The sequence below is a fragment of the Pseudochaenichthys georgianus genome, chromosome 19, assembly GCF_902827115.2.
Source record: "Pseudochaenichthys georgianus chromosome 19, fPseGeo1.2, whole genome shotgun sequence".
Classification (NCBI taxonomy): Eukaryota; Metazoa; Chordata; class Actinopteri; order Perciformes; family Channichthyidae; genus Pseudochaenichthys; species Pseudochaenichthys georgianus.
The window spans coordinates 10,542,840-10,568,676 of NC_047521.1; the positions used below are offsets into that span (position 1 = coordinate 10,542,840).

Consider the following 25,837-nt stretch of genomic DNA (forward strand, 5'->3'; position numbering starts at 1 on the left):
TGCAGAAACGGCGTCAGTTTAGACGTAATTCTGTCCTTCTGCTTACCGCATCATTTATGAGAAAACATTTCATAACATTAACACAACAATATTCGAGGTGGTTTTCAATAACATATCCGTATTTATTTATTTCTCCAAGTTATGTTTTTGTGTGCACTGAGGAGTCGCAAACAGGCGTTTGTTTAATCATTTTAATATTGGCTTTAATCAATTTGTGAAAATGAATTCTTCATATGTGATAAATGAGAGGTAACATTTTATTTATGGTATTATTTCCACATATTTCTCTCCATTCTTCCTTCTGCCAATGGTGTCGCAGTTTCTCGTCTCTCCCGTTTTTGTGCTTAGTGCGTAGCCTACGCATGGGTTAGAGTTTGCGTGGAGGGCCGCACATTTTCCCGTCAAGTTAGTATTTTATAAATCGGAAACATTGCGTAGAAACTGGCGTACGCCATTTTTTGAGCGTATATCCCTTTATAAATGAGGCTCCTGATCAGCCTGACATAGGCAGGAGTTAAGGACAGAGTTTGTACATGCTTTTTAGTTTGTTCTGATATGTGCTTTAGTCACTCACATCTGTCTGGATCCATGCTGGTTCTGGTCCTGACGTTTGAAAAAAGGAGGCAGGGGAAGCAAAATATAGCACTGGTGTTGCTACAGGTAGTTATAGCCTTCTTGCTAAACCAGCTCCTTGAAAAAGAGCACGTATACTGCCTTCCTCTGTCCTTAACTCCTGCCTATGTCAGGCTTGTGAAGCTGTCAATTTTGGCTCTGGGAAATTGTGATGGCATTTCTTACTGTTTTTCTCAAATTTCTACAAACCAAGCAATCGTGCTGCTTTTAAATTAACGTATTAGTCATAGTAAACTAATATAACAGTAACAGGGGGAATTCTGAGTATTGCACAGTGTAGTAGGGCTGCACGATTTTGGGAAAAAATCTAATTGCGATTTTTCTGACAAGTATTGCGAATTGCGATATTTATTTTTAAGCGACCCAACGGAAGTTTATTGTAAAATGCGGCCATAATATGGGCTCAGAACAGTCTCATAATACACCCATGCGCACAGAAGGATTCACACTTGTATTTCATGATCCGCAAAAGGATTCACACTTGTATTTCCGGATCCACACTTGTGTTTTTCAATGCACACACAAATGTATTCCGTTTCATATACATGTAAATAAAATCCAAATACAGAAAAAAGTTTTACATATGTATTTTTGATCCTCACATATTTGTTTTCCGTTTAAAACCTCTGAATCTGCAAACACAAACCGCTTCCTGTGCACGGATCGCTGTGCATTCGTGTGTGGGTTTTTTGAGACTCCCATGACGGTCAGCCGATTCGTACTTGTAATTATTTCTATCTATAGCCAATCAGATGTCTCCTCAATTCTAATCACATGAGCACGCCCCCACGAGGGTAGATTTCTTGCGTTCATGACGTAGCGCTTCATGTACGCATTTTGCGCAGTCCGGAGCTGACAGCTCCATGGAGCCTGCCTGCAGGCGCTAATCTCAGGACACCTCCACTCTCAGTACAGCGCCACTTTCCGAACAGGAAATGCACGCAAATACAAGCCTTTATATTATTAAGGTACAGCGTCACTTTCCAAACCATTGATGAATGCTTGTGTACACAAAAACGGCAGGCAAAACCGTTTTAAATGTGTGTTTCCTGTATGGCGAATACAGCTGCTTTATTTATGTCTAAGGCAGGGGTCTGCAACCTTTTTGACCAAAAGAGCCATTTCGCTCCTTTTTCCCCAAACATTTTTTGTCTGGAGCCGCAAAACATATTTCATAGTTTTTTATTGTTATATCTGACAAAAACTACAGTTTTTTTGCATTTATTAGGCTATTTATTACATGATATAAAACTGTTAACCTCTAATAAGAAACAAAGAACTTTTATAAGGAGAATTAAAAATACACAGGCCTACTTTAAAATAAATTAAACACAGCACTTGGGGAGTCCTCTGCACATTAAAATGGGCCCACTTTGAAATAAAACAAAACATATATCTGCACCCTAAAAAGAGTTAAAGGTAGGGTAGGTAAGAATGGAGAAACCAGCTCGAGTGCGCTAGAATTTGAAAATACACAACCGGAAAAAATATGCCTCTTCCTTCAGACTTTCTTACAGAGCCCCTCCTCCAACACACACAAACGCGCACATGACCAATGAGGGCACGACATAAGTTTGTGCCCAGATGGAAGGCTGACAGGCAGGTAGGCCATCCAGTTATTTTAGCCGGGCCCTCAGATGATTGGTTGTGCTTTTTACAGCGCTACGGCTTCCAGAGATACATTTTTGTATGTATTTATTGTCAAAGCATTTATTATATTCATTGCTATCGGGACGGTAAGAGCATTCCATGGAATATAACAAAAAGTGTTTTCTGAAATAAATTACATACCCCATTGAATTATGACTGAAGATCGTCAGCTGTCTTCCTCTCCCGTGTTGTTCTTCTATACGTAAAGGCTGCAGCACCTTTGACAACTTCTCTCACATATCAAACATACCGGTAAACCAGCATCGTTTGCTGTGAAAGCAGATAACTCTGTTGACACAGAATTAAATCCTGTGTTCCTCCGGTACTTTTCTTTGATTTATCCATAGTTCGCTCATCGAGCCGGGGGTCAGGTTATTCGCCTCCAAGAAAAGGCGCTCGCGCGGGACCGGAGCAGGATGTGACGCATATTTTAGTTGACCTAATTCAAACCGTTTTGTTTTTTATTTATGTGTCACAGTATCACCTCAAAATACAACATACGAAACATTTTCAACCATGCAACAAAATATAAATAGTCCTACAAATACTTTTATTTTATTTCCTTCTTATTTTTGTCTAAGCTCAAGGGAGCCAGAGCAGAGGGCTTAAAGGGCCGCATGCGGCCCGTGGGCCGCGGGTTGCCAACCCCTGGTCTAAGGTTAGCTTAGCCTAATTGATCAGTGCACTACGAAGCCAGTGTTAGACAGTGATCTGTCAACGGGGGGAGCCCCGCCGGTCATTATCAGCCGATATTCACTCTTAATAGTTTGATCGGTGCTCTCTATAAAGGCCAATCAGGAGAGCTGGATCTGATCGATATGGACATAAACGCGAGTGAAGTATAACCGGACGCGAGAGAGAGATCAGATCAGCTGCTGAGTCTGATGGAGACACGCTGCTCTGCATGATCACCTGATGCTCCACCCTCTGTTTAGCGAGCTGACCGGACTGCGCAAAATGCGTATATATGAAGTAATCTTACCCTCGTGGGGGCGCGCTCATGTGATTGGCTTAGAATGAAGGAGACATCTGATTGGCTATAGATAGAACAAATTACAAGTACGAATCGGCTGACCGTCAGGGGAGTCTCAAAAAACCCACACACGAATGCAAAGCGATCCGTGCACAGAAAGCGGTTTGTGTTTGCAGGTTCAGGGGATTTAAACGGGAAACTAATAAGTGAGGATCAAAAATACATATGTAAAACTTTTTTCTGTATTTGGATTTTATTTACATGTATATGAAACGGAATACATTTGTGTGTGCATTGAAAAACACAAGTATGGATCTGGAAATACAAGTTTGAATCCTTCTGTGTGCATGTGTGTATTATGAGACTGTTCTTAGCCCATACCATAACTCCGGCTAGGAAGGTCGTATCAACATGTTACGAGTCACGAGTGAAATAACTAAACTTACATGAAAACTTCCGTTGGGTTGCTTTAAAGTCAAGCTTCAGTTTAAGATTCACCCTGTCATAGAAACATGTGATGGAGCATTACTAACCTGACTCAGATGCTTTGTTTCACCAAACCATCTAGGAAAGCTCCATTGGAAGCCATTTGGAAAGGGCAGGCACTTTCAAAAATACTTGGCAGGTGATTGGATCAATCTGTCTATCACCTTCTATCATGGGTCACTTCTGATTGATTAACCTGGGAGGATCCTGCGGTCCTGTGTCCTGGATCGCGAGCGCTGGATCTTGAGTCGTGGCTGTGGTCCTGGATCATAGGTCCTGGATGGATATCCTCATGGATTCATCTTCCTATTATACACACTTGCATTTCCAAACATTTGGACTACCTATGTTGCAAATGTATTATCTTTTCAATTTACACACGGCATCTATTGCACGTCTGTCCGTCCTGGGAGAGGGATCCCTCCTCTGTTGCTCTCCCTGAGGTTTCTCCCATTTTTCCCTTTAAACTGGGTTTTCTTTGGAAGTTTTTCCTTGTACGATGTGAGGGTCTAAGGACAGAGGGTGTCGTATTGTCATACTGATATTCTGTACACACTGTGAAGACCACTGAGACAAATGTAACATTTGTGATATTGGGCTATATAAATAAACATTGATTGATTGATTGATTGATTAACAATGGCTATATGTGAAGCACAGCACTTCTGATTGGTGTGGATGACTGACACACAAGAAGAAAAAAAAAAAAGTAAAAAATAATCGCAGGCTTTGCGATTTGATAATTGCATCATTTCAAATTGCGATTTCGATTTAAAATCGATGAATCGTTCAGCCCTACAGTGTAGTACTCGTACTTTTACTTATTAAAGTATCAAAATACTTCCTCCACCCCTACCAGTGATAAATCCAACGCCCTCACACGAGAAAGGCTTTTATTGTGAAGCTTCTCGACGGCTCCTACTTTAGATTTTGACAGCTTCACATTTAAAGTTCAACTGTGTCTTGATAACAACCATGACATTGTAAAACATAACAAACACACAAAGATCAGTTAAACACCATTTATTTTTCTGCTTAAATAATGACTTGGATCATCCAGTGTAGGCTATGTTGGTTCGTCATACATGTTGGTACCAGATTCATCATTAACTTAATGCTTAAGGTGGTTTCGTATGAAAAAAGACATACAGAGAGAAGAAATTAAATTTCACAAGAACCGTAGATCAGATTTCTAACAATGTGAGATTTAGCCATTAATACAAATTGGATAATGGGGCTAAAAAAATTACATTCTGTGTTCTTATGTAAATACAACCTGTTAAATAAAGATAAAAGTCATCAAACCGTCAAAATAAAAGTCCCCTTTTTAAAATCACAGCAGACCTAAAAGCTTAAATGTAGACTCCTAGTGTGCATGATGGGCTTACATATAGACATTTGTATTTGATGTTTCACACACACAGGACTGCTAGCAGTTAGGAGAAAACACAACGCTCTGCAGGTTACATCGGGGACAACGTCAGCACCTCGCTGTGCGTGTGTTTACATTTTCATAAAAAACGGTTATAGATGACACATGGTTGGGTTATTATGAGTGCTATCAAAGACAGAAGTACCATCTCTCTAATTGTATTACAGTGTATTTGAATTAGGAGGAAAAATAAAGGAAAGCGTTTAAAATAAGGTGACGTCACATGCAGCAAAATATTATTTCTCTGAAGACAAATAATGTTCCACAGGAAGTAGATGTTGGCTTTTGAAGAAACGTCCTTTTAAAATCAAGCAAGTATTATTTTTTTTCCATTCCTTTCTCTTTACATACAGCTTTTTTTTGTTCTTTTTTAAATTCATTTAGGAAGAGCGTGTCCGGTCGCACTCTCAAGGCTACTCAAACAGTGTCGACCTCAATACAAACGCACCGACTCGGCAAAGCTTCCACTCAAATCAGTGCATAAACAATCTGTGAAGCTACTGATTTCTATTTTTTTGTTTTCATTTTATACAGTGTCATTTATATACAACAAAAATCACCCATTTACTATTATATTTCATTTAAAAAAAAAAAAAGAACCACATGGCACACCCCAATACTGCGGGTCCAGGAGGAAAGAATAGACCATATAAGGCGAGTGTCCGAGAGAGAGAGTGAATCCTTATCTGTCAGCGTTTAGTTTTCCTTGTTCATGCCATCTTTGGTCACACACGCCTTCCATTGGTTAAAGATCATGTGAGAAAGCTCCAGCTCACGTCCGTGTGTGTCTCTCCCGTGTTGTTTCCAACATTGAGTGAGTTGTGGTGACATGCTCATGCGAAATCAAAGAAAAGTTTAGCTTGTTGTCTTGCTGAAAACCATGCGTTGTAAGTGAAAGCTTCAGACACGTTTTTGGCCGATTGACGAGGCTTCCAGTCTTGTCTTTCCTCCCAGGGCGTGTTTAGAGTTGCAGATGGACCTCATGGACCTGGAGGGAGACACATTACATTAACATTTGAGGCTATACTGTAGTTATTCAATGCCCCAGAGTTAATAAGATCTGTTAACGGGCTGATATTCTGCAATCGTTTAGTAGGTCTTAAATTGGATTGAATTTGATCATTCATTTGGTTGATTTTCCAAAAATAAATGACATGAAATAGCTACTTCCTGCTTCTCAAATGTGCTGCTCCTGTTTTTTTATGAATATAAATGTAATATATTTGGCTTTCTGGTTGGTTAAAAAACGGCTATTTGAAATATAGATGTAATGCAATTTTATATACTTTCTGACATTTTAACACTAAATATTAAGGAAAATTAAATCGATATTGAAATTGAAAGCCAGTATGCTTCTTTTCTGCTTCTTTTTCAGCTAGTTACAAAATGTGTTGAACATTTCCAAAAATACTAATTTGATATAGGTTTAACACAGAGGGACAGTTTTGTTGTATATTTATCTAAAAAAATTCTAAAAATACATATCAGATTAGAGTGTCTTAAAGGTGGGGTCGGTCATTTTGGAGAAACCAGCTCGAGTACAATAGAATTTGAAAATACACAGCCGGAACAAATCTGCCACTTCCTTACAGAGCCCCTCCCCCAACACACACAAATGCGCACATGACCAATGAGGGCACGAGATAAGTTTGTGCACAGATGGAAGGCTGACAGGCAGGTAGGCCATCCAGTTATTTTAGCCGGCCCGGCTAAAATGATTGGTCGTGCTTTTTACAGTACTACGGCTTCCACAGATGACTTTTTTTTCTGTATTTTTTGTCAAAGCACTTCAGATATTCATTGCTATCGGGATGTTAAGAGCATTCCATGGAATATAACAAAAAGTGTATCTCGAGCCGGTTTCTCAAACTTACCTACCCCACCTTTAAGAGATTGATGTTTATTATTATATTCTTACCTGCTTGAGTTGAGTGCTCTACTGTTATGACTGACTCTTCTTCCCTTGTTTCTTATTGGCACTGTCTCCAGGCTTGGCGGGGGGAGAAGCATCGAGTTTGGTCAGAAGAGAGAAAAACAAAGAAAATAAAGTTAGAGTGGTGCTCCGACTAAACATGAAGTGTGTTAGTGAAGCGCAGTGGAGCTGTACTACTGCAGAGGAATCACAGGAGGCATGCTGCAAGAGAGGCGGGCTTAAGGAGAGAAAAGGATGTTAGTATTACTACTTCAAATCACACGTGCATAAGCACATCTTAAAAGAAAGAAGAACTGTATTAATTTCTCTATGGTAGTACTTATACACGTAATATTAGTATTTCTCAAACCACAGCAACCTGCCATGGCTGTTGTTGGACATCAAACACTACTGAAACACTGCAGTACAGAGGAAACACACACACTGCGACTCTATTACACAGCACTCGACACACAGCTCAGTTTAGTTTAGTACTGAGATCAGACTTCACAACAGGAGCCCAACCCTACAGATATGCACAACTCTTTATGTATTCTATGGTCAAGTTTAATATGATCCATAACCTGTCTTTGATACAATAGTTCCATCCACTATTGTATTGTATTGAATATTAGGAGTTATTTCAAGGACACGATCAGCAGGCGGCTCTATTCCTCTGGTCAGGTTCCATTGAAACCAATGCAGAAAGCGAGAGCTCGACCTGATGATACCATAATAAACGCCAGTCCAACCAAGTCAAATGAAAATGATGGTGGAAAACCTAATGGAAACGTAATGTGGCTTTTAAATAGATTGCTGTAGTCTGAAGTTTAGGTGCCATTATCTTCTCATTTGATGTAGTGGCTAAAGGAAAAATATCAAAGGAGAAGGTAGCTTAACTAGCCTGTAGCTAAGTTGTTTTTATTGTATTGTAAAAAGTGCTCTATATGCTTAAAGCAACAGGCCTGAGCTCGTCCTCATTTGCCTCCACTAGTTTACTTCGGCTCTTGACTGTGACGGATCCTTCCCATTCCTCTGAGTGCTCACACAGGTAAAGCTTCATGCAGGTGTAAGGAGGCGCGGATAGTTCAGGTGAAGACGTTTGACGGTTGGTTTTTAACCCCAACCTCAGTTTTCTCTCCAGATTTCTCAGCCTTGTTGGCATGCCGGGAGCGCTTCCCCCTCTTCTTGCTCTTCCCCCCCTTGGATCCTGAAGAAGAGGCAGCATCTGCTCCACCTGTGGCTACACCATCACCAACACCAGCTCCGTCTTCTGTAATAATATCGCCTTCACTTTCCCTCCTCTCAGCCGTGTTGTACACACGGCGCACCACCTTTCTGATCACCTGTAGGGCAGATGCATGTCATGGGGAGGGAAGCAGGAGAGCATTATGTGAGCAGGCATAATGAAAAGGAGGGAGAGGAGGAGTGTGTGTGTGTGTGTATAGTAGAGATGTTAAGATTCACCGATTCGCATCGGTGCACCGGCATAAACGTTCAAGATGCGAGTGCACCGGTTGAAAGAGTGCACATCGGCTACAGTTTGGGTTGAACCGGGTTGAACTCGCGATGCATCGATTGCGTAGCGTCTTTGCATCGGTAAAAAACCGATTCATTCATATAAAATCCCCTCATCTTGTCAACGCTCAGCAGAGACGATCTTTGATATTTGCTTCGCCACTACGGAGGCCGAGAGTCTACGCACACGGAAGTTGAGGAGAAAGAGAAACACAGCGCACCGAAAAATACCTACAAATCAAACGTTTGGCAACACTTTGGATTGTTCAAGAAAGACGGTGTAATAATCCTTTATGCTATATAGTTGACCGCAGGTCATGGAGAGTAATAAGGTATCCGTAGACCTTTGTATGAGGTATCTTTATTACTCAACAGGTCCACAGCCATGATACATAGATCCGTCCTAGATGCGGGCTTGCATACACACAGTATCACTAAATAAAGGACTGGCTTAGCCAGTTGAGCAGCACTTGAAATACTTGGCTCTATGAAACCTGATGTTCTTATATGATTCTGTTTTCCTCAAGGTTGTGTCTTCCTGGTCGAATGTACTTATTGTAAGTCGCTTTGGATAAAAGCGTCAGCTAAATGCAATGTAATGTAATCACTCCGCAGCCGCACCCCATCAGTAACGTCCTGATGGTATATGTGCGCGGCACTATATACTACAGACGGTCAACTTGAAAAATCGCTCGCAAATTGTTAAAGATGCCGAGCCGCTTTAAAGTACACACGTAGTACGAGGAACTTAGCGACGCACATAAAGAGGCGACATGGGGTCTGCGGCTGAAAAGAGAAACCTGAAAGTTAGACATATGAGTTAAATCACTCAGTGAGGTGTTCGGTCAGAGAGAGTGGTGTTTAGTTTACAGCAGCCTGTGACGGCCAATAATAATTTAAATGTCTTCCTCACTGTAAGCAGTTATGAAATACCTGTTTGTGAAAGGTTATTGGTATTCTTTATTGTTCATATAGAACCCACTGCTTTCTGCTCACTGGTGAGTCAGCCTATGAATGAGTGTTAAGCACATCAGGCTGGCAGCTGTATGGGCATGGCACTGTGGTAGTTGTTATTTGCACATTGTTAATCATGAGCAATGCATCCTGACATTGTTTTACTGTGAGGTGTTATATCAATCAATCAATGTTTATTTATATAGCCCAATATCACAAATGTTACATAATACAATTGTACTGTACTCTGGAGAGCTTTTAAAGGTACAAAAGTAAACGGCATGATGGGATGTGCAGTACCAAATACGTAAAGCACTTTTTTGTTAATGTATGATTTGCTGCATATATAGTAAGGAATAAAACAAAAATCCTCTGTCGTACCATATTGAAGTATCATTATGTTTGCATCGTGTTGACTCGCATCGTATCGCACCGAATCGCATAATGTTTAATCAAATCGTATGGAACTGTATCGCAATAGGGGTGAATCGTATCGTATCGCATCGCCTGGTGTTTCAAATGTATCGTTAATGTATCGTATCGTGGCAACGTATCGAGATGCGCATCGCATCGGCCTCAGTGATGGAGATGCACATCCCTAGTGTATAGTAACGTGTGATACAGCCTGTATGTTACTGTGTGAAAGAGGCTGTGTGTTTTCTGTTGAACGACTGTATTTCAACCCTTTTCCCTTTTCAAGCAGTTCTAGTTAAACGTTTACGTATCAATTCAAAAGAAAAACGGTCATGTTATGCAATTTAGTAACACCAGATAATAATAAGAACCATGATAGTGGTGCACGGCATCTTGTGGCCGAAATGAGTATTACGAAAACAGATATGATTTTTTCCTACCCGTTTTTTAGAGACCGTAAATGAAAAGATACACTTGCCTCTCGGGGCTTCTGTAGAAACACTTCTGTTTGTATTTGTGTGTGTGTGTGTAAGCTGTCGGGTAAAGAGGTGATGGATGAGGATGGGGATGGTTACTTTTCTGGTGACCAGATCCCCGTCTTCATCTGTGAACTGCTCCTCCGTCACAGACTCCCCAGGAGTGTTTCTGGCTTCCTCTCCCTGGATGAAGGGTTAAAGGATGAGTGAAAGGGGGATGAAAGGGTGGAGTACAGGTCGGGTAAAGTTTCGAGAGGTAATCTTGTTGACATTCATCTGGTTATTTAGAATAAAGAGAATATACGTCTGCCTGCTACAGAAGATGGTTTTCAAAGTGCAGTTTCCTTTTAATAAACTCTCAGATAGATAAAAACATATGCTATAAATTAAATCTTTGACCATGTTAATCTGTGATGCAGCACAGAAAACAGAAAACAGAAAAACATGACTTGTTACAATACTTTAAAGGTGTTTAAATTCAATAAAATGTTGATTTGGCAAAGTAATACTTTGGAACCAAGGGATGAAGGTGCATGATACAGGCTCAACATGTTAGCAAGGCTCTGAAAACAAGCTTCAAAATGCACACCTGCAATTTTAAATGAAGGTTCAATCTAGTTATGGATAACTAACTGTTAATCATGACACATCTCAGAGACCAACAGCATTAAAGGTGGGGGAGGTAAGTTTCAGAAACCGGCTCGAGATACACTTGTTGTTATATTCCATGGAATGCTCTTAACATCCCGATAGCAATGAATATCTGAAGTGCTTTGACAACAAATCCATAAAAAAATGTCATCTGTCGAAGCCGTAATACTGTAATGGAAGGCCTACCTGCCTGTCAGCCTTCCATCGGGGCACACACTGATCTCGTGCCCTCATTGGTCATGTGCGCGTTCGTGTGTGTTGGAGGAGGGGCTCTGTAAGGAAGTGGCAGATTTTCTCCGGTTGTGTATTTTCAAATTCTAGCGATCTCGAGCCGGTTTCTCAAACTTACCTACCCCACCTTTAAGTGGAGAACAAGTGAAAAAACCTCCTGCCATGATGATGAGTTCTTCCTTCAAACTCATGTCATGCACAATAAAGGAAAGCCATGAGTCACTGTCAGCTCAGCTGAGGCTCCATTCACACAGAGACAGATTGCCTGAGCAGCTAACTTTAGTCAATCGACAACAAAATGAATTGGTTTAAGTTATTATTTAGGAAGTTCTCAATTTCAAGCCTCTTTAGTGTCCGTACATGCTGGTTTTATTCATCTTATAAACTGAATATCTTTGGGTTTTTGAAGTTGTTGTTTTTATACACCAATCGATCGTTCCATGAATCTAGAAAATATTCATCAAATCAACTTTGAATGAAAATAATTGTTAGTTAGATAAATGTGTTTTGTACAATAAATGTAAGCATCAAGTTGATACTGTTATTGCTCTTGAATCAAGAGTGGGCAAACATCTGAGAGCTCTTGCTCCAGGGGCACACGAGCGTTGCGACCATCAAAGTTGGGTTTTTACATACTTTAAGAGATGTTCTGCTCCTGTGGAAATCTAGCCTCATTATACGCACACATAGTATAACTCTCTTGATTTGAGCCAAACGCACAGCACAACCAGGAAGAAACACCACACAGCTGGTGGATCGCACCAGCAAGCAGTGAGTAGCACTTCATGCTAAAGCAAGGCTACACAACCACATACACCAACCCCCCACATACACACTGGCCTATGCACATAGACAATGTTTCCATCCACACAAAGCAAATCAATTGGATCTATCATCCATAACTGTGATGTTAATATTAAGTGTTGGTGCAGATCCAGATAATAAGTTGAAGATGGTAATTCTCCTGTCGGGTGCCATAAAACCATTTCCTGAAGACGCAGGACAACAACATTATGTAATTGGAATCACGGTGAACTTGATGGAAATGTGGTATTTATTCAGGCATTTGTTTGACTTTTTTGTGTATTTTATCTTAATTCAATGCATTTAAAAAAAATCTGTGTGATATTTAAACTTCTTGAATTTGAACTCTCCAAAAAACTGTTGGATGGAAACACTGTGTATGTTACACTCTCTGCCACACAACTACAACACCAAGTAAAAAACGATCTACTTTCACTATAAAACACACAAATGCTGAGCACACACCAGCACAGCCTTTACATTTTTGTTCTGTTTCTGCAACTGGCGCCTCTACACACACTTGTTTCGGAAAGCTTTAAGCATGTTCACTCTGCCTGGAGCCGCCACACAGCAGGCTGTACACACCTTGAGTATGACCCGTCTGCGGAACACCCTGGTGGTGACAATGGTCTCCCCATCGGAGCCGGACTCATCTATAGCACTCCGCTGATGAGGGCAGTCCAGGAGCATTGTTACAATAAGGACCAAGTGTGTGTGTTTGTGTGTGTGTGTGTGTGTGTGTATGTTCTTTACTTTATGACTTAAAGGTAAGTTAAAGCAAAAAATTGGAGACATTTGTTTCCAAAAAAACCCTTGACCTTGAATTATAACAAATGCTATTTGGTCCACAATGACATGAGCTTTCTTCGGGAAAAAAACACATAGTTCAATAATGACACATGAGTCCGCTAACCCCTCTGTTTTAAAGAGCGACTCTCACCTGGACTTTGTGCTGGGACCCTTCTCCTCCCTCCTCCCGTCCTCCGCTTGGTCCCGCTGTGCTGCTGTCCTCCTGAGATCCCTTCCTCTTGGCTTCCTTTTCCTTTCCGTCCCTGACGGTGTCGATGTGACCTCCATTTTGTCGGTTGGCCTTAGCCGGGGGCTGCTCCAAAGAATCAGCCAGACTGTCGGGGCTGTGGGGGACACACGTGGGGAGGAGATTCAATCAGACCACCAAACTACTCACAACTCGGTGTTTACTAAACATTATTATATTCCATGATACCCACACTATATCATGTCATATTTGATTAGTCTTTTTGTGTTGGGTGGGGTTCCTTATCTGCTTCAAGGGTTTTAAGACAGAGGATGTAATATACTATATATAGTATTCCATAATATGTTTCTACACTATACTATGTTATAATATGTTACTACCTTTCAGCTTATCTGATGTCAAATCATAATTATGACATTAGCCCAATTATTTATAATATTAAGATATTATGTTTGCATTTGTATCTTTAATCAAACCAGTCACCTGTGCTTGGAATTGCTGTTCCCAAATGCTCTTGAGAAAGTTATATTTTGTGTTAATTTATTCTGCGGTATATCGGCCACGACACTCTTGAAGTATTTCTTTTTCCAGTCCAGTGACACATTTTAAGGTTAGACAAAAATACGTTACGTTAAAACTAAATAAAACCAGATAAAACCAGATCCTACCTGCCCTCCTCGGTGCCGGGGCTGAGGCCGGGGGCTGCTGACTCGGCGGTTGCGCCAGACGTCTCATTTCTCCAGCCTGGAACTGAACACACGTCTTTTTCTGCTTGGTGCAATTGATCGAGAATAGCATTCATCCTCTCCTCTGTCATCTCCTCGTCCTCCAAGCCTCCTTCCAGCTTTATATCGTCCAGCAGACTCTGCAGCCTCTCCGGGGTCATCTCCTCCTCCTCTTCCTCTTCTTCATGCCTTCCATTCCCATGAGGTGTTTCTGAGGCGGCATCCTCTCCCTGACGCTCCAAACACCTGGTTCTTCTGCCTTCAGTTCTTCCTCTAAGGCCTCAGCGTACCCCTGTGGTCCCTTTCCTGATTGCTCCACTGCCCTTCTGTCATTATCTGGCCTGTCATAATAAACCAGCCCTGTCTTTTCTTCCTTAGAAATCTCTACTTCTCCACTGGTCAACGCTGTATCTTCTGCCCCAACGATGGGGGGCTGAGCGACACTGGAGGTGGGGCCTGGGGCGACGGTGGGGGGGTTACTGCTGGAACTACTGGTGGTCTGAGTGAGAGAGAGGTCGCTAGGTCTAGTAAGCGTGATCTTGCAAGGGGAGTCTGCGCTAGCTTCGCCCTCACTAAAGAAGTCATCTGGGCGAAGAGGGGTGAGGGGCTGGGAGTTCAGTTCTGTGGGGGTTTGCAGTTCCAGGTCTATATTGTCGTATCCTGGGTGGATGGCAGGAGTAAAGGATTAGAGGGTGAAGGGATGCAAGAGGTAGGGAAAGACAAACACAGGGAGGAAAGGAGGGGAGGGAATGAGGGGGTAGAGCAGTGGAGGTGATGATATGAGAAACACTTGTAACATCTAAGGGTAGCATATGTTCAAAAGTCACACAGAGAGACCTTTAAGCTGCATTACCTTGTTTTTTTTGGCAACTTGGATCAGAAGCTATAAACAAAACATTGACCTTTTATCACCTTATAAAGCTGGAATTGGGAACTTGCTAGCAAACAGTTATCTGTCTACACATGAAGTAGAAACAGCGTAACACTAGCCCTCATTCTGAATCGTATTTATGCTCCAACCAATAGTTGGGTATCAGCAAGTGTTTAAGGTCCTTTCCCACTTGACAGCTTTGTAGCCATTGGATGCTCCACTTTGTTGACTAGTTGGCCGCTAGGTGCTAGCTGTCAGCTTTGGGCAGGTAGTTTACATTAATGCATTCACTCTTTCCCCCCTTCTTTTGATCTGGCCAATCCTTGAGAAAATACCACTAGGTGTTCTTTACCTGCTAGTTGCTACCTTTTCCTGACTGGTGCTAGGTTGGAGGCAAACAGTGGGTTTGTTAGCATTTTGACAATAATAGCAGCTGCCTTATGTTGACTGTCTGGGTTGTTTGTCCTGAAGAAACTTCCAACTATTTTCAAAAGAGTTTAAAAAAAACGTTATGTAAAGGTGAGAGGAACGGTAGTGGAGGGGGATTATTCTCTACTGACGACCACACAGCAAATATCTTGTGAACATAGTGGAGCATTAAGCAGCTAATGAGCAATATGGTGGTAGAGACCAAAAACAGAGTGAATACAAGCTAACTGACCATTAATACCAATCGACATGAATGGGAATGTCCCCCCATATTTGATTAATATGTAATAAACAACTGTTTTGCTTTGTTAAGAACTTGTTCTGATGCCTCCTAGTGGTCAAAAAAGCAGAAGAATAAATGCTGCTTTAAGGTTTTTCTTCATTCAACACATGGAGACTCCTGTGTGACTTCGAACTTTACAGAGTAGACACATGATCAGATCACAAGATGAAAACGGAGAAACCAAAGTACCAAAGACAGAATATAAACAAATAAGATTGAAACTTGATCTGTATCTCATTTATATATTTGAACATGAACATTCAGTCTGTTTTATGACTGTTTCACACTGTTTTGTTTTCAAACTGGAGCTTAATTCAGCCACACCTTTTGTTAAAGCACTTAACCCTAAAGAAGCCTGACTTCAGCTCATCATCTCAAACATTGTGTGAACGTTAGAGTATTAGACAAAGCTTAAAGTAGAATTCAGGTAGGTTAGTTGTGTTGTTTCAACAAAAGGCAGAGAGGAGCAAAGCAACACACAGGCCTCTAAATGTAAACTTCAGGGACAGAGCGATCCTTCCTGAAGTAAGAAGGGATGCCAGGAGGGAGGGGAGAGGGAGGAGGGGAGGGACGAAGCAAAGGGGGAGAAGGTGAGTGATGATTTAGGGGAGGAGAAGGGGGGCAATGATGTGGGGCAGAAGGAAGGGGAGGAGAGGGTGAAGGTGAAGGAAATAGTAAGGGGGGAGAAGTGGTAGGAAGTGGAGGAGGAGTGGAGGCACATATGAAAGATGGAAAGTAGGGAGGAGAACGAGAAGATGTGGAAGAAGGGGAAGAAGAGGGAAGAGGGGGGGACAATTTAACAGTTGGAGGAGACGGAGAAAGGGGAAGAGACTCAAGAGGGAGAGGAGAAATGGAGGAAGAGGTAAGAGGTGAGGACAGACTGGGGGTTAAGGCAGGGAAGTGACAAGAAATGAACGGAGGAAGAGAGAAAAATGAGGAGCAGCTAAAAGGGCTTTCAGGGGAGGAGGGGGGAGGTTGGGGGTAAGAAGGAGCAAAGACGTGAGGGAGAACAGGAGCGACAGGCAGGACGTAAATGGGAGGTAAACAAGAGGGAGACGGGAAGTGAAAGACAATGGAGGAAGTAGGGTCAGCAGGAGGAAGGGGGAGAGAGAAAGGAGCGATATGGCTGGGATGAGAGGGATGAAAGGAAGAGAAGATGGAGGTAGAGGAGGGAGGAAGAAGAGCTACAGGCTGAAGGTTTTGACAACACAAGGGAAACGTGGGAGACCTTAGAAGTTTCAGAGCTATTACAAATATTCCAACCACAAGAAACAAAACGAAACAGAAAACAACCGTTAGACAAGACTTGGATGAAAAGACAGATAAATGCACAGACAGTGAGGTGAGCGATGAAGTCTTAGTGTTTGAGAAGCGGCAGAAGCAAACGCATTGCACACTACTGTCATGGGATTGCTTATCTTACGGGAGATAAGCAGGAATAAGCTCCTAAGTGAATAGCGATAGCATCTTCCGGAACAGTGGAGAGAGAAATAAGGGGGGAAATATATTGTCTGGCTTTGTCTTGCATCAGGACAGGCTTTGGGATGTAGGTCAAGTTTGTTGAGCTGAAGATTCATTTTCTTAGAGGAACTAAGAAGTAGGACAGGCGCTGGGAATGCTGAAAGGCTGGGTTGTATAGGCAGGATTTTTTAAATAATGAGATTCATAGACCAAATGTCCCCGGAGTAAACCCACACTCTCTAAAGACATATTTGGCTAGCCTTCAAACTGCTGTGGTGTCCTAATTCCATAAATAATCCTAACATACAGTAATTACTATATATCATGTATTTTGTACTAACAGGAAGTTATGTATACACATTACAATATGTCACTTAATACATATCGAATGCCACTACCAATTAAACCTCACAAAAAAAACAATTAAAAAACGTTTTGAAGTGTTTTTCTAGCTGTCTCAACTAAATGAAATCAAATCTTTTTGTATGTGCTCCTACATTTCCTTTGCAAATGTTTCATCTTCTGTGCAGCACCAAGTATTTGTGCATGCTTTTGTAAGTACAATATTGTAGATTAAACACAAACTCACAGACTGATTGTTTTGAGTTTACTAATCTAGATAAATAGCCTGAATGTAATGGCACCTCACACTACAGACTTAAAATCGACTCACACAAAAACACCAACATTCCCAGAACAAATATTAAAATGACCTTGTTGTCCTCAAGATTAAAGTGATTTTGAAAGGGCAATATGGGCGGGGACATGATAATGCAAATTGATGTGGATGTCATCCATTCAGAAGCTACACTGAGATCCAGAAGCTGCTGAAGTTAGCATAGGTAGCCAGCGGTGAGAATTAGCCGGTTAGGGGTGTTTAGCGCTGAGGAGGGAGGTTGCTGAAGGAGTTAGTCACTCAGAAGCAGAGGAGGAGGAGGAGAGAGGAGGAGGAGGAGCGGCGGGGAGTCTGCTGGTCTCAAAGCAGGAGAAGCTACAGAGGAGTGTAGAGGCTGGAAGGCTCCGAGGAACCCAGGAGATGAGAGGTACAGTGCAGCTAACAGCAGTAACACAGAAGCATCAATATACACTGTACACTTCGAAAAAAGGCGTTTCATTTTCAACTCATCTGTGAGCGTCACCTAGGACAGAGCGCATTCATACATCAACGTGAGCAAGCGCTCGTGCATCATGTGTTGAAAAGGCTGCACCCATTTGAAGAGTGCCAATATCATTCGAGCAGGCAGCCTCACACAGAGCCAAAGCCATGCATGTTGTGGGTTTTATCTGTTAAATGGTGGCTTCATTTGAAATTATCTTTGCAAAAAGATCCACTGCTTTCATAATAAAGCAAACGTAACGCTGACCTTTGTGTTAAGATGACTTTCAGAAACACAAGTAGACAGAATGGCAATGAGACCCATTTCAGAAGTATGACTCAAAAGGTGCCCGGATAAAACTGTAGTTAAATCTACAGACTGTTGAAAAGTGTTGATCCGATTGGTTTCATTGACAAGCAAAGGAACAACCTTGGAGAAATGTGTGGTTGTTTGCTGTTGGAAAAAACATCAAGTCCATAATTGATGCAATGGTGGATGAAGTACTCAACAATAGAATACGTTAGTCCTCATGCAGCAGGGTGGTTCCAGTCATTATCATATACATTATGTAGTTATTATCAGCAATGCATTACCATTTAAAGAGCATTTTACTGTTGCAGTTTGACAAACAATTTTTATGGTATATGCATTTTTTGTAGTTTAAATATTAATCTGTTAAGTAATTGGTAACTTCAGCTAACAGAGTAGTAAAAAGTAAAATATTTCCCTTTGAAATGTAGCTGAGTATAATGATGAAGTAGCAGAAAAGGGAAATACTCAAGTAAATGGTACCTCAAAGTATACTGTAGTACTTGAGTGCATTTGTTCCAAAGAAATGCAAATGTGCAAATATCTGAACAAAATATCAATGGTCAGATTGCATTGTGGGTAATGTAAGCACCAGTAATTGACTAAAAATAAGAACGCTGTGGTAAAAATACACAATATCAATCAACTATCTGTAACAAAAGGCACATCGTCATCACATGTCTGAAATGCCCCTCATTGCCTCTGTCAGATGAGCAGATACTGGTAGCTGCCACATTTAGTTTTCATTTAAGAGGATAGAGAGAAAGTTAGAAAGAGGGAAAGCCTTGCCATGCTGCTTAAAGCAAGCATGCTGTTATTAAAAATAGCTTGTAGTATTAATGTCTTGTATGTATTTTCTAATAGCATATGACAGAAATTGAAATCATGAACCAAGGCCGTCAACATTCTGACAAATGAGTTTCAACATAATTATCAACACATTCATCAGATGGGAACGAGACAGCGGTTCATTAGCTGCTTACATTTGCTTCATGATCATGCTTTTTAACCGTTTACAACATACGTACTAAAAAGTCTCATGTACCCAAAATGGTACAGATTTTTATCAATAATCACCCAAAAATCTATCACTTGCCATTAACGTTCCAATGACTGAGTGCTTAAGTTAAATGCACTGCCCAGTGTTGGAAAACTAACAAGCTGAGTGGGGTGACTAATCAATAAGGACAACTCTAATGCTATTACTACCTGATGGTCCATTTACTGATTTGCTCAATGAACCTGCTGGAGCATTAAGTATTTTCGGTTCAAGTTTGATTAACTTCCATTGTTTGGTCAGGCCTGATTGGTTGTAGTATTATTTTGAAGTTGGACTATCTATCTGAGAGAGGAGGTGAAGAAGGGTGAAGGGATAGACTGAGAGATAGACTGATAGTTCAGCTAGGGTGGGCTACACTTTACCATCGGACTGATCCGGGAATACTGCGTTATCATCGGCAAAGCAGCGTGTGCCTGAAATGTTACCGTAGTCAAATATGGGCCCTTCCAGCAAAGTCACAATATCCAACCGATTGATCTTAGTCAGCACCGCAGTTAAAGCATCCGCTAGGGAGGAGAGAGACGGAGACATAGCATTCACAGTCATGTTGTGATACTATAAAAAAGTAATATTGCCAGCTATATTTATTAATGGTTTCATAAAGTAGCAACCAATATGTATTCTCATTTACGAGAAAAACTAGATATAACCTTGAATGGCAATAGCATTTTTCTGTGTCACACGAACAATCACTGCTTACTTGTGGCGTTTTTACCGTCCCTGTACACCCATTTCTTAAGGAGCATGAAGCTCTGTGCTGTCAGGGAGTTGGGGTTCTCCACTCTGATAAAGTTGATCTCATCCACAGAGAAATCCATCTCCCTGGCCAGCTCTGGAACAACACAAACACCAGAAATATACATTTTTTTACGAGAAAGTCAAACCATGCAAATGCCATAATTTGTTGATCAATGGGTCGACATTACATGAATCTAATTTCCAATTCCTGCTCCTCGGATAGCCTTATTTCCGGTTTTTCATTGACACATGCCACACCCTTTTACCAAGTTTGGCCAGTGGTTTTCAATAATTCTGCTGACTAACAAACTGACCAACCAAGCCACGGTTATAAAAACGTCTGCACTGTGATTTAGTCACTATCTGACAGAATCACAAATCGACTTTGCAATAGGGAACACAAATGCCTCCACACATGCAGATACTTTAGAAAACAGAGTTATCTGATGACAAGCTGCGGACTGAAACATTACGTGTGAGGTAAACAAGTTGCTGCCAAAGGGATTTACACAGGGTTACGTGTGTAGCAATGCAGAAAGACAGAAATGATATATGGAAGAAAAGATATATGGAGAGCAAGGCTTTCTAAATTATATTTCAGATATGCAGCAATTATAATTCCCCTTCCAACTGATCTGTTTTCATGTAACAAATACACGTGATTGCTTATGAAACATAGGGGCTGGACATATTTTTATCGGATGAAAAAATATCAATACTTGTGTGAATACGTAAATATATTTATATTGCCAAACACTGTGCCAAAACCTAATGAAGGCTTCTCGTACAGACAAGCATAAGGGCTATAAATATTAAACTGCGAGAACATTATGTTCAGCAGATCGTTCACTGCTGCTCTGCAACAGGAACACACATTAAATATGGATTAGGTTCCACTCACCCAGTCACTGCATCGGACAGACAGTCACACAACTATTCCCACTCATACGCAGTACAGACGACGCCCATGTACACATGACTGCTGTGCACACACACGGTGACGCCCACTCATCTCCACACACACACACACACACACACACACACACACACACACACACACACACACACACACACACACACACACACACACACACACACACACACACACACACACACACACACACACACACACACACACACACACACACACACACACACACACACACACACACACACACACACACACACACACACACACACACACACACACACACACACACACACACACACACGCGGGGCAGTGCTGCAGTGCAGGTGGTCAAGCTGGGACTAAACTGCAGAGGCCACACCCTATATAGCTGCTCATAAACAAAATCATCCTACTATGGCTCTTACAGATTTCAACACAAAGATACATGACATTCATTGCTATAATATATTTTCCCTTGTAAAATGTGAAACGTAATAAAAATGAAAATGTATGTATGTGTATGTGTGTATGTATGTATGTGTGATGATGCTTAGTTTTCAGTCAAATTCAAACTGAGTTTTGACTATTTGTACTACTTTCATGCTCCAACGTGTTCTGACGACGATGTTTTTGACTCTAAATGCCACTGCAGTACTGCTCAGTTAAAACAGTTGTGACCACCAGATGGCAACACACACTATAACACTGTTTGTGTGAGAGCTGTGCACAGTCCAGCTCATTCTTTTTTGACATACGTGGGTGTTCTTCAAAATTCACATGCTGGATATGCAATGCGGGTATCAATATCTAATCAGTGCATGTGCTGGATGAATATTTCAGTTGTTCAATGTTGTATCAATTAACTTAATCCTATTCTTGCTTTACAATAGAATAGAATTGGAGGGATGAAACCCTCTTTAATGGTCACACATGCAGAGCACACAGCACACAGGGACATTTGTTCTCTGCTTTTAACCCATCCTTGTACCAGGAGTCTACTACTAGGAGCAGTGGGCAGCTATTGTACAGCGCCCAGGGAGCAATGGGAGTGAGGGGGGAAGAGGGATGTCCGGTGCCTTGCTCAAGGGCACCCTACAGCTCCCAGTCCAAGCCCCTACTGACTGAGCCACTGCCGGCCTTAGTTCTGAGGTTGTTGAACATGAGGTGTGAAGAAGTGAGATGTGTGTAGACTCACCAGTCCAGCTGAGTCCGAGGTGGTCGGCTACTATTGCCATGCGAAGGTCTGTTCTCTCACAGGGACTCTGAGGGCCTGTGCGAGGAAGCATTGAAGGGCAGGACACAACAATTAACATGTTATATGATGTCGATAATCCCCCCCAAAACTAAATGTTGTTCTCAGTATGAGACACAAAAAATTACTACTCTAAAATGGCTACATAGAGGATCCATGATGAAAGAAAAAAGATTGGGATTGTGAACTGAAAGTTTGTCTGTTTCAAACTGAAGACATTAATGTTGTTTAACTACATGTATAAGCACTCCTAAATACCTAGTTAATGAGTTTTTGTTTTTTATGTGATTTTCATATTAAACCCTTGTGTTGTTCACTGAACAAAAATAAAGACTAGCTTTAGCTCACCGTCCCAGGTTTCACCTCTAAGAGAGAAAAACAAAGTTTTTCTGGCCAGACTCCTCAATGTTTTAATTTGGATAATGGAGGCTAGGTAAAATAAAAAGCTTTTGGATTTTTTTTTTGGACATTTCTTTGGACACAATTCATTTTCTTACTGAAAATGATCGCTACCACTCACTCTGATTTCAATATAAACTGGATCCAGAAAAGTGTTAGCTTAGCTTAGCATGAAGACTTAAAAGTGGGGGAAACAGCTAGCTAGCATTGCTCTGTACAAAGGCGGAAAGCACTCTATCTACCAGTACATCTAAAGCTCATTAGTTAACACATGATATTGAATGTGTTTAATCAATACAAAAACAAAATAGTAAAAAAAGAAGCCGTGGTTTTTCATGGGGTTTGGTGTAGGATTAGGAGTATTTACCAAAAGTCTGAACTATTCCTTTACGTTTTACAATGGACTCTTTATAGGGGTATTTATTTTACTTATTTTTCTTTTAATTACTACCTCACAAAAGATTGAGTATTGTACTGTAACAGTGGAGATTATCATACCATACTAACCAGAGTAGCTTTCATACTCTGCCTAACCAGGATACATAAGTCAATATATATGAAATATCAAACAAACTTCTTTTTGACTAGCTCTAGTAAAGAACATCACTGAGGCAATTAAGACAATAAGAGATATGTTTAAAAGCATGAAGATCGGTGAGGCCAGAAAAGAAAAAAAAGTATTACATTTTCCCACTAAAATGTTTGACAACAAGTAGTATTAGTATGAGTAGTAAAGGTTTAAAGAGTTAAAGAGTTTTGAAACACATCAATGACAACAAACGATCTACCATCAGGCAACATTCCCTCACACTGATAAAAACAGTTCATGGCTTCAACTTGAAATCAAAAATAATCTAGCCGCACCAACTTTTTCTACCGACTGACTACACGGTTGTGCAGCCGACAACTATTTGATAGGCAAGTTCAGCCGATGAATTGGTTTCACAGTGTTTTTAGAGAGCAAAAGTATCACAAAATGATTTCTACAAACCAGGCAAGCAGACCAAAACAAACACAAGGTCATATTTTCCCAGAAAATCTTTTTACATCTACAGTAGGGACCTGATTAATGTTGTGGGTGAAAGTGAGCGGTGTGGTGTCATCATGTGGTGAGGTGCGAGGCTAACTTGATCTGTTGAGTGATATGAAAGTGAGAATGTGTGTGGCAGCCTATAGGACCCCACAGTGACAGAAAGGAGTAGAAAGTACTCTTAACTTAGCCCCTCAAGTGTACTTTCTTGCAAACCAACACTGACAACTAAAACGAGTTGGCTGATTTTAGAATTGTAGTTCTTGTGCATCGAAGACTTCCCTATAGTCTGATGTAAAGCTCCCACACCATGAGGTAATAAATCCACCATCCTATTACGTATTCAGACAGCCCTTACCCTAACCGCTTTAAATCATCATCAGTCAGAGAACCAGGGACAAATATTGAGTGTTGCTGATTCTGTTATCGAATCATAGCCTTTACCTCTTTGTCTAAATCAGACAGCACAGGACACAGATAACAAGAACGACAGGAAGAAGAAGTGACAGCTACACTTACAACGTCACATCACAGGGCACCCACAACAGCTACATGCATATCAGAGATAAAGATAAAGATGTTTAGAAAGGGTTTACAAACTAGTCTGGTTATCTGTGACAGGAGCCGTGATTGGTTGATCAACCTGATTCCCTTCCTCCTTCTGCTCTTGCTCCTTCCCAAGTGTCCGCCTACTCTTCCTCCTGCTCCTCCTCATCCTCCTCTCACTGCTGGCCTGCTCAACCTCAGTTCTCACATCTCTAGCAGATGTTGTTGATGTGGTGGTGCTGGTGGAGGTGGAGGTGCGTGAAGGGCGGGAACTTCTAGAAGCTCTAGATGGTTCTGACAAGGAAGTGTTCCTGGTAGTGCTGTGGCTGCAGCTCTCTTCGTCCTCAGTGGGCAGTGTTTTCCCTTCTAACTTTCTTTCAGCCTCCTTGGCAATTCTTTGGTCCAAATGTTTTCCTGCCTGGCTATTAACCAACCTTGTTTTAACATTTTTTGAGAACACTGCACTGTTTTTTCTCCTTGTCTCATTTGTGCTACTTATACCAGCGGTTTTTACTGAACTGCATCTGTGTTCAGTACTCAATCTGCCTGTACTTGGTTGTTTATTACTCCTGTCTGTTTTAGGACTTCTATTACTAACCACAGATTGAGTTTGAACCTGCTTTTTCTCCTGGGAAACAGAGGAATTCTTCATGGCTTTCATTACTGGAATTCTTGATTTAGGAATGACATTCTTAAAAGGGTCTAGTCTTTCCCTGAAATTATGAATTGAATGTTTTCTTACATGATCTTTTACTACTTGTTGACTTTGACTGCATATTTTGTGGCTAGGCGCCCATAATGGTAATCTGGATTTGCATATCTTGCCTTTGACCTGTTTGGCTCCTGGGTTTGTTATTGCTATACTGGTATAATCCCTGCTGTTTTCTAGCTGGCTGAAAGATGCTTCTATCCTGCTGACCTCCAGCAGAGTTGACCCTGAAGCAGACAACAAGTTAAACGCAATACCGCCGCCCACCTGAATGATGTCTGAATGGACACAATGGGAGTCAGGGATGTTTCTACTGGCTTTGTTGCTCCATGTTTGGGGATTGCTAATCTGTTGTGAGGGTGCAGAAGACGAATCTGCGCTTTGGTAATAAGTGGGATTTTTCCAATCCAAATGGTTGGAAGTACCTGAAGGAATTCTTTGATTAGTATAATAATCTGTGATGCCTGATGGTCTATTATTCAAATAGTTATCTGTCACACCTGATGTATCAAAAGTAGGATCATCTGTATAGTTTGAGGTTACAGAATAATAACTATCTACAGTTGTCCCTGAGGTTGTGTCATTAGAGTGACCAAAGATGTTTGGTATTCTACAATTAGAACTGCTATTTGAAGCATTAGACGGTTTATCAGTCGACACCTTGAACCCTGTTCTAAAGGTGGAGAATGTTGGCTCCATGTTGGAAGTTGAGTCTCTGCATGTGGTGTAACTGGCAGTCGGATTTGATATTTCTAGCTGGACAGTAGTAGTCTGAATGGATATTTGAGGGATTAGTAAAATATTTGTGGGATCCTGAATATTAAAGTCCCCATGTTGCAAGGAGGAATCAACCTCTGAATCCCTAACCCTGTACCTGCCCGCCGAGT

The 25,837-nt window shown here is 41.2% G+C and overlaps 2 protein-coding genes across 2 annotated transcripts in view; both read right to left on the bottom strand.

Moving 5' to 3' along the window:
- Positions 1 to 4,750: 4,750 nt before the first annotated feature.
- The window catches only part of LOC117464691 (ankyrin-3-like), a 118,795-nt gene continuing 97,708 nt past the window's right edge, over positions 4,751 to 25,837 (bottom strand). Inside the window, 11 exon segments of the mRNA XM_034107264.2 lie at positions 4,751 to 6,162; positions 7,093 to 7,164; positions 8,214 to 8,432; positions 10,548 to 10,631; positions 12,720 to 12,800; positions 13,075 to 13,267; positions 13,800 to 14,103; positions 14,106 to 14,516; positions 19,729 to 19,872; positions 20,067 to 20,198; positions 22,210 to 22,284. Of these exon segments, the coding sequence (XP_033963155.1) occupies positions 7,117 to 7,164; positions 8,214 to 8,432; positions 10,548 to 10,631; positions 12,720 to 12,800; positions 13,075 to 13,267; positions 13,800 to 14,103; positions 14,106 to 14,516; positions 19,729 to 19,872; positions 20,067 to 20,198; positions 22,210 to 22,284 (1,691 nt within the window). The 3' untranslated portion in view covers positions 4,751 to 6,162; positions 7,093 to 7,116.
- On the bottom strand, positions 24,288 to 25,837 carry LOC139435861 (serine-rich adhesin for platelets-like). Its single transcript, XM_071206856.1, has one exon. It carries the CDS (start codon positions 25,647 to 25,649, stop codon positions 24,288 to 24,290), a length of 1,362 nt encoding a protein of 453 aa, XP_071062957.1. The 5' UTR covers positions 25,650 to 25,837.

Bases quoted from the DNA above. Each gene is read 5' to 3' on its own strand.
- LOC139435861 (XM_071206856.1), bottom strand. From the start codon at position 25,649: ATGGAGCCAACATTCTCCACCTTTAGAACAGGGTTCAAGGTGTCGACT.